General features: G+C 39.1%; 1 protein-coding gene across 1 annotated transcript; it reads right to left on the bottom strand.

Moving 5' to 3' along the window:
• Positions 1–370: 370 nt before the first annotated feature.
• GJA1 (gap junction protein alpha 1) lies at positions 371–9,743 on the bottom strand. Its single transcript, XM_026105117.2, has 2 exons — positions 9,492–9,743; positions 371–3,439 (listed from the first exon to the last, which is right to left on the bottom strand). Exon 2 carries the CDS (start codon positions 3,421–3,423, stop codon positions 2,278–2,280), a length of 1,146 nt encoding a protein of 381 aa, XP_025960902.1. The 5' UTR covers positions 3,424–3,439; positions 9,492–9,743; the 3' UTR covers positions 371–2,277.
• Positions 9,744–14,005: the final 4,262 nt, after the last annotated feature.

Here is a 14,005-nt window from a genome sequence, read left to right as displayed (position 1 = left end):
GGCTGTATGTAAGAAGTGCTTTAAAAATTGTGTGATAGTATCTTACTATTATCTTCTTTGTAATAGTTTGCCAGTAAATATATATTTATATTCTGAGGCTTGGGGCAAGATCTGCATTACAGTAGCTCATGCTGAGTGCTATTTTGTTGCAGGAACGGCATGAATGATTCTTGTTTTTCCAGTGGTGTGAGGGTATCTAAATCTAGCCCTGTAAAATTTCAATTCAAAGAAAATCCAGATGGATTAAATCAAGAATATTGCAGAAATACAGTGTGACAGGGGAAAATGAAGAGGGAAGAAAGGAGTTTAGATTATAATATTGAAACAAAAGATATGTGAACTTTTAAAACAGTAAATGACAATTAGAAAATATATTTATACTAAATTAAAACTTTATTGACTAATGTTCTCCAGACAACATGATCTGATGGACTATGGTTGCATACATGCAATGAAGTTGAACACAACAGTAGTTTAACATGGAATGTCAAATACATTAATATATTGTATTATATGAAACCATTTATCTGTGTTGCTGCAAAATGAAACCAAGCTATGTATTTCCTTGGTCAAATTGTGTTGAGCTAAGAGGCAACGCATTTGAAGAAACTGGTAGATTTCTTTTGAGCATATATTTCAAATAAATTAGCGAGAACTGTACTCTTTAAAAATCCTTTCAACTTCACTTGCATTTCAAACAAAATCTATGTGTAAACACCAAAGTTGCTAAAGCCATCTAGAAAGTCCTGTCAAACTTGGACTGGACATTACAGTTCAGTAAAAGTGGATATGTAGTACAAGAAAAATACCAGTTACTGCAAAAGTCATGTAGGCATATTTTATTATTAAACCAGCACAAAGCATTTCTTCTAAGTTTCTCACATAAAAGACTAAAGCTTGCTTACAGTACTACAACTTCTATCATTCAAGCATCATTATTACCTATCAGGGAGATTGGCTAGATGACCTAACGGGTCTTTTCCATCCCTAACTTCTATCTAAGAAATCACTCATGCCAGCAAGAACATGGTTCACTACATCTTGGGCTTGATCCTGTAGACTTCGTTTAAGCAAAACTCCCACTGACTTAAAAGGGAGATTTTGCAGAGAAAGATATCCAGGATTGGGCCCTTTTTATTTATTTTTTTTAAAGCATCCATTTAGGATACATGGAAAATATTATACAGAATTAAAAAAATATATGACGTGCTTCACTTGCATTGAAGGAATCAGAGAATGTAAACACCATTGTGGCCCACATCTTCACAATATCCATGAGAAAGTGTCAACTGCAAGTATTCTGTGTGCGTATGTTCCTCAATGTATGCTTCTGAGAGTGTTTTGTGTATACATTTACCTCCTCAACCATGTTCACACACATATGTACACTCCTAATATACACAGAGGTGTGATAAAATTAACTAAAGGCAGTTGATTGCCTGAGTTAGTACTTAAATCTGCAAGTGGTAGCAAACTGGTTTTTATGTGATGCTAATAACACAGTACGTGAGCAGCAGGACATGAATATTGCTGTAGGCAAGAGAGCGTGGATGCTAGTTCTACAAGTGTGGATCCGTCCACTTACGCACATAACAAAATCTACCTGCATGAAGGGTTGGAAAAGCAGGTGACCAAAGTATTTTTTGGTGGGCCATGTCTGAAATTTGAGTTGATCGATTCAAAGGCTGTAGATTATCCTCACAGAAGCCTTTCAACAACCTGGAGGACCATACAGGAAAGTTTACCTTCAAAGTGCACTTTTTAAGAATGGAATGTTCTTGACAGGGAAATGACCAGAGGCAATCCTGGACTTTTTGCTTGTTGAATGGGAAAAATGTTTTCATCTTCAGGCAGCACTTCACCCTGACAAATGTGAGTTCAATTATTATTGGGTTTCAGTATTACAGAAGATTCTTTAGAAACAAACACAATAGTACACACATACACATACACTCAGATATTTACAGCCTTTCTAGAAAAAAGAACCCCCTACCTTAGTAATAACTACTTATCTTTTTCCTTTTTTTTTTAGTATTTAAATTCTTTAAACCAGCTACATTAAATATCAAAGTGTATTGTACCACCCCACACCAACCCCACATCCCCCCCAAAACAGCAAGTATTTTAAAAGTTTGTTTGCTTGTTTGTTTTTTTTATGATTGTTAAAATCTCCTGCTTGAGACTGTTAAGTACCACCTCCACTGGAACAAGATCAACACTGACTGCATCTTCCAATGCATGTCGTTTCATAGTCGAGCAAGTACTGCAGCTAGAAGCTTAGATCTCCAGGTCATCAGGTCGAGGCCTGCTGCTGGCTCGGCTGCTGGCTCTGCTGGGAGGCCTTTGGTCTACAATGGTGAGGGGTTGCAGCTCATGTCCTGACGCCAGTTTTTTAGTGTTCTGGTGCTCATCGGGGAAGTCAAAGGGCTGGGCATGCGAGTTGGAGATGGTGCTGCCAGCCTGCCCCATCCTGTTCTGCTCTGCACTGTAATTGGCCCAGTTTTGCTCGCTGGCTTGCTTATTGTAGTTACGACAGGAGGAATTGTTCCTGTCTCCGGTAACAAGCTTGTACCCTGGGGGAGACATGGGAGACAAGGGGGCAGTTGGTGAGGAACAGCCATTGTAATAAGCATATTTGGGGGAGCCACAGTCCTTGGAAGGGCTCATGGCACCGCTGTGAGAGTAAGGGTCGGTTTTCCCTTTCACGCGATCCTTGACGCCCTTGAAGAACACATAGAAAAGCTCGATGATGTTCAAGGCAAGAGACACCAAAGACACCACCAGCATGAAGAGAATGAAGATGGTTTTCTCAGTTGGACGAGAGAGGAAACAGTCCACTCTGTGTGGGCATGGATCTCTCTCACAGGTGTAGATGGCATTCAGGCTAAACCCATAAATGTACCACTGTATCAGCAAGAAAGCCACCTCGAAGACAGATTTGAAGAGGATGCTGATGATGTAAGTACGGAGCAGTCCCCCACGCATTTTCACTTTGCCGTGTTCTTCGATCCCATACTTGAATTTCTTAATTTCTATTTGTTTGAGGTGCATATCCACATTCACACCATCATTTTGGACCACTTTGAGCTCTTCTTCTCTTTTGTTCAGCTTCTCTTCTTTCCTCATCACATAGAACACATGTGCCAGGTACAGGAGGGTAGGTACAGACACGAATATGATCTGCAGAACCCAGAAGCGTACGTGAGAGATGGGAAAGGACTTGTCGTAGCAGACATTCTCACAACCAGGCTGTTGAGTGTTGCACCGGAAAGCAGACTGTTCATCTCCCCAAGCAGATTCAACTGCTGTCCCCAACAGCAAGATTCGGAAAATAAAGAGGACAGACAGCCATACTTTTCCCCCTGCAGTAGAATAAGCTTGAACTTTGTCAAGAAGTTTTCCCAAGGCACTCCAGTCACCCATCTTCACAGGATGCTAGCTAAAGAAGGACACAAAAAGAAACAAATAGTGATGGTTAAGACATGGTTTAATACTTTTCTGTTGCACTGAATCACAGATCAAGGTACACCAGTACAGTGGTGCCAGCTTTGTTTTAGTTTGTGTTTATTATTCTGCAGGTGGAGTGGGAAGATAAGGAAACGGAAGAGAGAAATGTCGTATGGTGTCTCAGAGCACAGCGAAAAGAGTTTTCCAATTTTACTCCTGTTTTCAAGAAGCCCATGAGGACCATTGGTTGCCAACACTGTTTGCTCAAACTGGGTTCCTTGATGGCAATCTCATTTCAATGGCCAACAACACCTGGCTGATGTAGAAAACAGCTGTAACACACTGCTGATCAGGATGTCGAGGTACTTGTTGGCACTGCCTGAATATCCTAGGAATAAATGAAAGATTTCTCTCTCTTGAGTGTGGATCACTCATGATAAATTTTGTTCACTCTTTAAGAGAAAAAGAGAGCCAAACACAGTGTAATTTCAATACAAAAAGTTATATTAAGTTAATGTTACGGTTGCATACCTAAAATTGCATCATCATAAAACATACGCTAAATTTCCTATGGTAGTGTTAAACTGAGCTCCTTCATATCAGTACACGGTGTGTAATACATTTAAGTGTATACTTCCTAATGTTGCAAAGTTTATACCATGCTCAGCTTCGGAGAAAACGCGCTATCTATCTAAATTAAATTTATACTTCAATGTTTGCAGCACAGTGGCCAATGCTAGTATTCTTTATCTATCCTTTTAAAAAGGAACAGTACATGTTAAATACATGAAACAGCTAAGCTCGTATTACCATATTGGAGGAACTGGTTTCCTGGTTATCTGTGCCTTCCTTAAATTTTTGTATTCACAGCTTTGTAACTGTGTCTTTTCACATATAAATTCCTTTGCTTTGTTATGTAAGGAAAAAAGATTTAGCAAGAAACAAAGGGAAATGTGCTCTTTCTGTTTTAAAAGCAACTCCTGGCTGCCTTCAACAAATGCACCACTCATACAGTGTGGACTACAAGGGCTGAACACTGCGAGTTTAAATCATTTCTTCCAATTATGGTATACAGTGTGCATTTCTGGGACACATGCAGCTTCTCAGGTATATCTGCAAATACACAGGATGACATGAAACAAGTGAAATATTTTACTTAATTTTCTTGATTCCTAGGAAAAACAAGGATCGCTATAGGATATTTTTCTATTGGAGCATGGTAATCTTATCTGCATTGAAATTTACATTCTAACTTGCCCCATATGAACAAGCATGTGAAATTAGGCACCTAAAAGAAACGATAAGCACAAAGCTTTCCTTTTAAAGTAGGCACTGCTGGGTAGAGAGATTTATCCTGCGCATGCTGAGTAATCTCTTCCCAGTATTTATAGTTTTGATAATGTCCAAATGATTTCCTTCCCATTGCATCATGGATATATTCCCTAGTGAAGGTCATTATTCAAAAAAAAAAAAATTCTGGGTAATTTATAAAATAGGAAATTTTAGCACCAAAGAGATTTTCTTTGAAGAAGTAATGAGTCACTAGAAACATAGGATTATAAATTTGGCAAGCTTAATTATAACAATAGGTGCCAAACAAAAAACTACCATCCTTTCTTTTTTCCCATAGGAACGAGTCTACGAGAATAATGGGAGGCAGGTGTTTAAAGTACTTGCTCTGATACCTCTGAGATGTCAATTATCTTTGAAGCCCTGAAAAATATCCTAGGGCTATTTCCTCAGCCCACTTAGTCAGCTTACTCTCACGTGCAGAGGAAGTTTACCTATTGTTTCCTTCAGACCCTTCCTCACATAATTAGCTCTTCACATGAATGTAGTCCCATCAAAGGATCAGCCCTACTTTAGACTTTTAAATCTGGAAGCTTCGGCTGGGAGGGATATGTGGTGCGTTTATCTCTGACATATCCTTTTAGTCTTTCAGAGGTTTAGTTATTCTAAGGAAATATTTGTTTATCTTTATTGGTCCAGGTTGGTAGAAAAGAGGCAGGCACATTAGCTTGGAGGTCTCTGAAAAGGCTGGAATGCAATGTTACAGCGTTCCTTCTCAAACTGAGATTGTTAAAACAGAGAACAGTCTGTAACTATACAATATGTGAAGTTTGTTCTAAAGGCAAGCTATTTTCTCCATGTCCTAGAAGTGGAAGTGGACAGAAGAAGCCTTTTTCAAGTAATAACTTCTTGATTTAACTAGTCAGCTTTCTGATGACTTGAAACTACTGAATTAACAGAATTCCCTCAGATTCAATGTATTTTTTTACTGTCTAAATGTTATTTCAGATTGAAAGTTTGATTAAGAAAACAGAGGACGTGTTATTTCTAGGCAGGTATATGTTGTTTGTTTTTTAATTACACTCCACTCTGGTCCAATAAGGTATGATGATTTACTTCAGTTTTGACCTACTTAATCCCACACTTGCAATATTTTGAGAATTTAGAACCTATTTTTTAATTTGCTTCAGCATTCGAAATTGCTAAGTTTCATTTATATCCTCTGGCAATATAAACTCCAGGAGGAAACATTCCATGCTTGAATTACTCATACATAGTTTTGAAAAGCAACTTTTTTTTTAAAGAGATCAGTTACACACTAGCATTTGCCAGTGATAAAAACCCACATCAATCCATAACATTGTACTGTTAATCAGATAACCTTGTGGTAGCACAAATATATTATCCCTTTGCTAAAGTGGATTCTATTGTTTTGTGAAACATAGTACTTTGTTTTGTTGTAGAGAAAATTCATTCATCAGATCTAGCTTGTTTACTTGCAGGACCCAGAAAGAGTATTTTATTAATTGATTACAATATTTATTTACTGGGTATAAATAGGGTTTTTGTATCAAGCAATTATTTAAGTTTTCTAGCACTGTAAATAGTTTTAAATGGATGGAAGATTAACTCTAGAAATATTTCTTCAGCATTTTGGATGTAAACCTCTCTTAACATTTCCAAACTCCTTAAATGAGTGAGTCCACCAAAAAACACAGATTGATCTAATAGATTGGTACCATTTCAGTACTTCAGGAATTTAAAGATATGCCTGATGAGTATGCGAGTTTCACAAGTTCTTACTGATTATTACTTTATAGCATTATATCCCTTGGAGGGTGAACTAATACAGGCCTAGCAACTCTTTAAAAGATGGATTTCCTCCAGGTTCTACTGTGTGTGGGTAAAGACAGGAAAAAAGCAATAGAGCAGCAGGAGATATGACGGCATTTATCTGCATCAGTTTGGGATGACCACATATATAAGAAATTTGATTTGTAAGTCACAATTAAGAAATTCTAGAACTAATTTTTATGGACATCATTCATCATGTCATCTGGTTCATATTTTCCAGGGAGAATAATGCAGACTCAGTGCTGTGGTAATGTGCTCAGGTCTGACTACAGTGTCAGAAGGTCACAAGCTAGTGGATGGAAGAGCAATAAGGGTTAGAGTGTGATTTAACATGGGATTGTGCAGTTGAAGCAGTTGGGAAATAGGCCAAACCTTTGGTTTTCCTACAAAAGCTTGTGCTTGAAATACACATAAATATATATCGCCAACAAAAGAGAAGATTCTGGACCTTGAACATCAGTCAACTGGAGCATTTCCCAAAAGCAGCCAGCACTGCAGAAAAAGCAGGTGAGATGTACAACTGATTTGGTTTAAGTGGGTTGGAAGAGGGAAAACTATTTTATGAAATCTTATGAACATTAAGAGAATTTTTTCAGATATTCCTCTGGAAAAATGTAACTCATTTGTAGGTCCGCAGATGAACTTGAGTTCATTTCATCCACTGGACAAAGATTACACACTAAATGGTTGCAGTAACTGGAATTTAAAGTGTCACAAGAGTTTGCTTTTTTGGCTGTCTGCTGGTAGTCACTCACTAGTGGATCTCCCCCCATAGCCTTTGCCTACCACACGTTGCGCTCTCTCTACCTAACTTAATTTTAAAGCATAGTTACAAAAGGTCCAAGAGCAACCATAAGCGTTTCCTTAGACATTCTGTCATTGTACGTCAGGTTCACCATTTATGTTATTGCCCAAATTCATCCCTCTCCTGACAGAATTCAACTCACTCTGAAACTAAGAGAAGAAATTGAATTACTTGAGAGGGACTCAGGCCTTCTGCAGTTAATGCTTGCAGACTTTGAAAACTGGAATTCTGAAAAGTGCATGTGGTATAAACCATGGGCCAGGTGCCTCTACATGAGGTGCATTTGGTGGGTAGCATTGGGCATGATACCAGAGACCAGGGGAAAGATAGCAATGTATCTGATGAAACAGATATATTGCTCAATTTCATCTAATCATCCTCATGCCCACAGGAATCCCCTCGCCTAAACTAATGTTCATTTCAGAGACAAATACAATTAATCTTTCAGACTTGCATTATATGAGAGCTGTGATAACTTTACGATGTTTAATCTGTTTGTGCCTCTGAGTGCATATGCATTCAGAGTCATGTCACAAATCAAATCCCTTGTGTCCCTGTCTTCCTTCTGAACTCAGCCTGCTGCTCACCCTTCTCCCATTTGTATGCTTGTTAGGTATTGTGGGTCAGTGCCAGTGTTTGGCTTTGAAGTTTTTGAAGGAAACACTTCAGTAAACATCTCAAAGACTAGAGGCTTGAATTCTACAGTGTAGTGTGCTCTCCAGATGTTAAAAATGGCAGGATGAAAGCTTCACGCAAGTCCTCCAACTTTCTCCCTATACGCGCACACACGCACAAACAGAAGTCAGACAGAAGGTGTTCCTTAGCTCATTTTTGTTACCATTACCACGGGCTTTCATGAATCTCACATGCCAAAATCTAAATGAATCCTTCATAAGAATTATGCCACTTCACAAGGCTCGCTGGTTATCTTAAGGCAAAATGTGAGGACACACATAAGCACATAACATTCTTGTTTAATAGGAGAATGTGCTACTTGATAAGATAGATTCTGTGCTGCTTATTTCCATTGAAGGTTCTTTTTCCTGCCTCCTCATGTTGTTCTTTAACTACTGGCAAGCAGCAGGCAACAATAGCAATAAGGAATCATTCCAAGTCTTGTAAATAAAAAAGCTCCTTAGTTCTCCAAAAGATGTTGCTCAAGCATTCCTTTCCCCCACATTTTGGTATTAGAGCCTTCAAGGTAATATAAAGGGAATGTGTCATATTGGAAGTATGACACATATTGAGAATATTCTTGCAAAGTTCTTCCCAGAAAATTTTCATTTATATCCACCCAAGACTTTCACAGACATTGCCAACGTGGTAAGGCATATCATGGTATCTCACATTCCTTTGCTAAAATCCTTTACTGAGGTTGCTAAAACAGAGTAACTATATACAAACTAGGTTAAAAATCCTTAGCCCACGTCTGGATTTTATCACATCTATTTTGAAAGAAGGGGGAAAAAGTATCAGGAAGACCACGTGAAAGTCACCACTTCAGTAGCTGCAGCATCTAACAAAGCACCTAATTAAGAACCTTGTTCTCCACAAACTATTAGGCATCAATCAGGCTTTCCATGTGAAAGCAAAATGTGTGGGGCACAAATGGGACGCACTCGGGAGAAGGTCTCACTGTTACGAACTTCAGAGGCAATTTCAGTGCAACAGAAGAACCCGAAGTGCACCTAGATTTTTTCTTTAAAGTGGTTCATCTAGTGTTAGATAAGTATACAGAGTAGCGATTTTACCAACACGCCAGCAACAAGCCTACAACCCAGCTTTGCAGTCAGAATTTCACCAGTTTCTGTCTTAATGGAACAAGGTTAGAAGTTGAAAAACTGTAAATTTGAAGAAAAGTATAAACATATTGCAAAAGAAAACAAAAAACAACACCTAGGAGCTTAAAGTTAACACTTTAGGAGAACTTAATGCCTTTTTTTTTTTTTTTTAAACTGGGCTTCAAACATATCCAACCATGAGCAAAACAACACAAAATTTTTTGGGGGGGGAGGGGGGAGAAGTGTTTTTAGGAAAAAAAGTATACACAAAAAGAAGGAAAAGGAAAGATGAAAAACGAAAACTTGCAACTTACCCTTGCTGATCAGCAGTGAAACTGGATAGGAAAAGTTCTTTGGGGGGGGGGGGGTGTTAAAGTAAAATGGAAGAGCACGTTCAGGCACTGAGACCTGTCTATTTAAACTTTAAAAGTCTACTGCTGTTTTGTATTTTTCATCCTTCCTTCCCCACTAATGAAAGAAAAGTGCTGATACCTCGTAAAAGTTTTTTCTAACTTGGAACACTGGGAGAGCTTTTAACAAGTTTTCAAGCCCCTGTGAAAGAGGAGGGGAAAAGGAGGGGTGGCAGCCCAGGGGGAGGGGCACTCTGCAAATGGAGAGGAGGAAGGTGGGGGAGGAGGAAAAGAACTGAAGGCGCAGCAAAAAAAGAGTACGTGAAAGAGGAGAGAGGGCATCAAGGTCCACTGTTGCTCATGCAATAAAACAAATGAGAGGGCACTCAGTAGGCACCTACCACAAACGCTGAGGGCACCTGAGTTGCACTTTATCGAGAGCGAGACTTGCCTGGGACACATGAAACAGCTTAGTGCACTGCTGTGCATTAGGAGTTTCAATATAAGGGAAGAGAAAAGGGCATGAAAGGCATTAATTGGTAACCAGTGTGAACCTCCTGGGTGCTGGGAATAGAACTGGGCTACATAGCTGTTATCTCCACTCCCCTCCTTGCCACTACATAAGAGAGGAAGTCGTCTCAAGTCCTCTCAACTTTCTGTTGTTAATATAGCTTTGTTTACTTGGTTCCATTTCCTTTACGTGCACACATGAAAGCACATGCAAGTAGCAGTGTGTTTGTTTCTTCAGGAGATACCCATCACACTTTTTTATTATTATTATTTGTGTGTGTGTACACGCATGTGTGTGTGCGTGCGCATGTGTGCGTGTGTATGCACATCCTATGGGAGAAATGAAGAAATGATCTCACATTCCAGGAAACTCTTTCCAGGAAACATTAGAAAATAAAGCATAGTACAGAGGTTTAATCTTAAGTAGTGAGTAGAAATGCTTCTAATAATTTTTCAGTTCATCTTACTGGATAAAGGCATGCTCCAAAACTGATCTATTCAATCAGAACAAAACTTCTTTGGTTTTGCTGCTGACCAGTTCCTAATCAAACACTCCCATGAAAATTGCCTCTTCTGTAGAACAGACAGGAATTTATTTCTCTGTCTGTGTTAAGTTCCTTAGACATGGAGTCCAAACGACATTAGGAATTGGTCTTGCATTTGCTCATGTCATGGGGTATTAGCTCCTCAGTTGGACTGCTTAACAGCTGCTCTAGAGGTGTTCGGTGGTTAGATAGTCCTCAGTTTCACGTTTTTGGCTGTACCATGCTCATTGAATTTCAGTTCTCATTATTCGTATGGGCTATTTCTAGACTCATCCATGCTCAGCAGCTTCTTCTTTTTCTCTAGAAAGGCTATAAAAGAGGGAAGGAGTCAGGTAATGGTGATTCAGAGGTTCCCAAATAAAGCTCCTCTGTACAATTTCTTCTTGAAATGATGAACATTACACTCAACAACAATACATGCCTATTACTCTTCATTTTCTTTTTCATAGCCTTTACCTACTGCTTTTTCTCTAGATAAGAAAACTCAGACAAAGGTCCTTGTAGAAGGGTACTCAGTGGTTAGGTTTGAAGCTGTGGAAGAAACCAACGATCCTGATTCTTACTTTGGAGTTCTTTGTAGCAGACCACACTGCCTCCTGTTTGAGAAAAAGAGCTAGTACACTAGAAGTACACACCTTCCAGTCTTATTCCTCTGACTGAGATGGCTAGTTTCTCTGATTTTCCTCCTTTCCATTGATACTGGCTGTTAGTTTTGACAGGTTTTTTTAGTTTTTACAGTTGTCCAAGCCATGTGGCAAAAAGAAATCTTTTCTTTTTGTTCTCTGAGTGTTGTTTGAAGCTTGCTTTCTCTTTACAGCTTGAGGAAAAGAAAAGCAGCAGGGAAGAAATGGAGCTTTGTATTTAACAGTCTCTGGGCCCTTGCTGAGAGTTAAAAAAAACTATAATATCCAAGCCATAGTGCTTCACTGCCTTCATGTCTATGGTATGGATAGTGAGTGGAGTACTCTTGCTACTGCCCCATAAAGCACTGGTTATTCTAGTGTAAAGTACAAAATGCCGATCAGGTGGCTACATGTGCGCTGACGCTGAGACAATGAGGAGATTTGGAACGTTATATGTGTTGGTGCTGAATAAGCTCCCTGTTCAGAAAATAGCTACAATACAAGAAAAAAAAAAACAAAACTTATATTCTAGCGTGCTAGCATGCAGTGCTACCATATCCTGTCAAAACCAGCAAGGTCACAGAGTCCACCTTGACAGATCTTGCACTTTCCCCTGTATCTTCCTTTATAGGCTTTGCAACTTTTCAAGCATTCTGTTTTCAGAATAAAGACTGAGAATTATTTCTCCACATAAATAAACAAACAGTATTTGTGAAAAGCCCAACACTCATAAAATCCACTTTGCAAAAGTAAAAAGCGTATGTTAGTAGCTAGGGAAGAATAATTTTGCAGTAATAATGTGTAATATTTGGTTCTGATACAGCATTATCCACATGAAAAAGGAAAGTATTTCAAGCTTTCACCATGATACAGTGTTAGAATTAGGAAGTATTATTATTATTCCTGTTAAAAAAGCCTTGAAAATGTCTTTTAGAGTTTGGAAATGTATGTCTCCATGACCACATTTCACAGCCTATTACCAGAACATTCAGCTTCAGATATTGCAATGATCTACCATTTCACAAGGTGACCAAAAGTCTTATACTCATTTGCATCGCAAATGGAAATAACCTTTTCAGATCAAACAAATTCCTTCACACACAACCCCTCCGCAGCAGAAGCTGTGTTCAATGGGAAACATGAACGTGTCAGACCTGAGTTATTTGGAAGTCTGTTCTTAATTAGGGACTAAGAGGTAGGTGAAAAGATCACGCTTAGATGTGAAGAAACGCTGTGTGGAACACAGACCCTTTTTACACCACAGAACTGAAGATTTTGGAGCCCTGAGCTTTTTGGGACCAATATTGCCATCACTGACATTTTGCCTTGTGAAGCAAAAGTCTGTGCCTTGTGAAGCGATCTTTCAGCGTGGCAATGCTGTGACTGTATAACCTGTTTGTGTTTGGGCTGGCAGGCTGCAAGGCAATCAGTAGGGGCAAGTTCAGATCGCTACCTGGACGCAGTGCTGAAGCACGGATTCTCTGAAGTATACCACCAGGCTGAGCCTTGGAGGTGATTTCCACAAAATTTCTTTCTATTCTGTAATGAATCCTCAGCTGAATCAATGAAATAAATAGTTCACAGTGTTGTTGCTGCTTTTCTACACAGACTTAAAAAAAGGACCTCTAAATTCCAATGGATTATTTGGGATTTACAGCCTTTGACACAGATTCAGTTAATACAGAACTCAGTCCATTGTTTTCTTTCTATTTATTACCCAAACATAAATACAGAATTCTATAGAGAAACGTTTTCCTCAAAGATGAAATATGTTAGTAAGCTGATTCACCCGGAAAGCCCTAGTAAATGAGTTTCATCTGATATACACTCCAGTCCTACGACCATTACAAAATTTCCCATTGATACCAGTGGGATTATGCACTTCATGGTCCACTCCCAGTTAAGGATGTCTGTGATTTATAGAGCTCTTAAGACACAGAGCACGTCTTCACTTGTTTGCAAAATTTACTTCCCAGTACTCCCATGCACAACACTATCCTCATCCTGTGCAATTTGGGAGAGGAGTCCGTGCAATGTAAATTAAACTGAGATGAGTATACTCATGCAATACAGATTTTCTTGGGTGCCTTTCAAGGCAGCCGTGCAGTCACCCACGTCCCTGGATAGCATGTAAGCTTCAGCACATTTTCACTGATATCCCTTCTCACACATTTGGCTTTAAGGACAGACTTGTGAATAATGTGTGGCCCTGCTTCGTGTCTTGCTGAGGTAAAGGTTATCAGAATGCCCAAGGAACAATAATGTGGTATTTCTTGATTACCTAAGCATATAAATGTGCAGACTAATGATTTTTTTAGAGTAGCCGGTGGTTTTTGCTTGCTTAAGGAATTTATATCATCTAGAAATATAATATAGCTTTGAAGTTGTTGGCCGCAGCACCTGCACATTCTGTGAGCTGGAGCTATGGGGCTGGGGGCCACGGGAAGCTGTTGTGGCCCCACACAGCTATGTTTTGTCCGGTCTCCAGAACAGAGCCTCCCCCCTAAATTTCAAAGGGTCATAGCTTGTTGAAGGCAAAGTTAAGTGCAATCCCTTAATGCAGTAGCTGCCTCCACTTGGGTTGCACAGCATATAGCATGTAAGAGAATATTGTTGGATAATAGCAATAATAACAACAGTAATAGCAGTACTAGTAAGAGTAATAAAAATACAAAGTAATAATAGCAATAGCAATAATAGTAATAAAAAGTAGGATAATCAAAAGATTTTCTCTTAGTGAGCACACTTGCCGTTCCTTGTCGAAACTGGTCTCTCTTATTCATTGTCTATTAAAAAAACA

Source organism: Dromaius novaehollandiae, chromosome 3 (assembly GCF_036370855.1).
Source record: "Dromaius novaehollandiae isolate bDroNov1 chromosome 3, bDroNov1.hap1, whole genome shotgun sequence".
Taxonomy (NCBI): Eukaryota; Metazoa; Chordata; class Aves; order Casuariiformes; family Dromaiidae; genus Dromaius; species Dromaius novaehollandiae.
The sequence above is the reverse complement of the archived record's forward strand: the minus strand, read 5'-3'. Positions and strand labels throughout refer to the sequence as shown.

Bases quoted from the DNA above. Each gene is read 5' to 3' on its own strand.
- GJA1 (XM_026105117.2), bottom strand. From the start codon at position 3,423: ATGGGTGACTGGAGTGCCTTGGGAAAACTTCTTGACAAAGTTCAAGCT.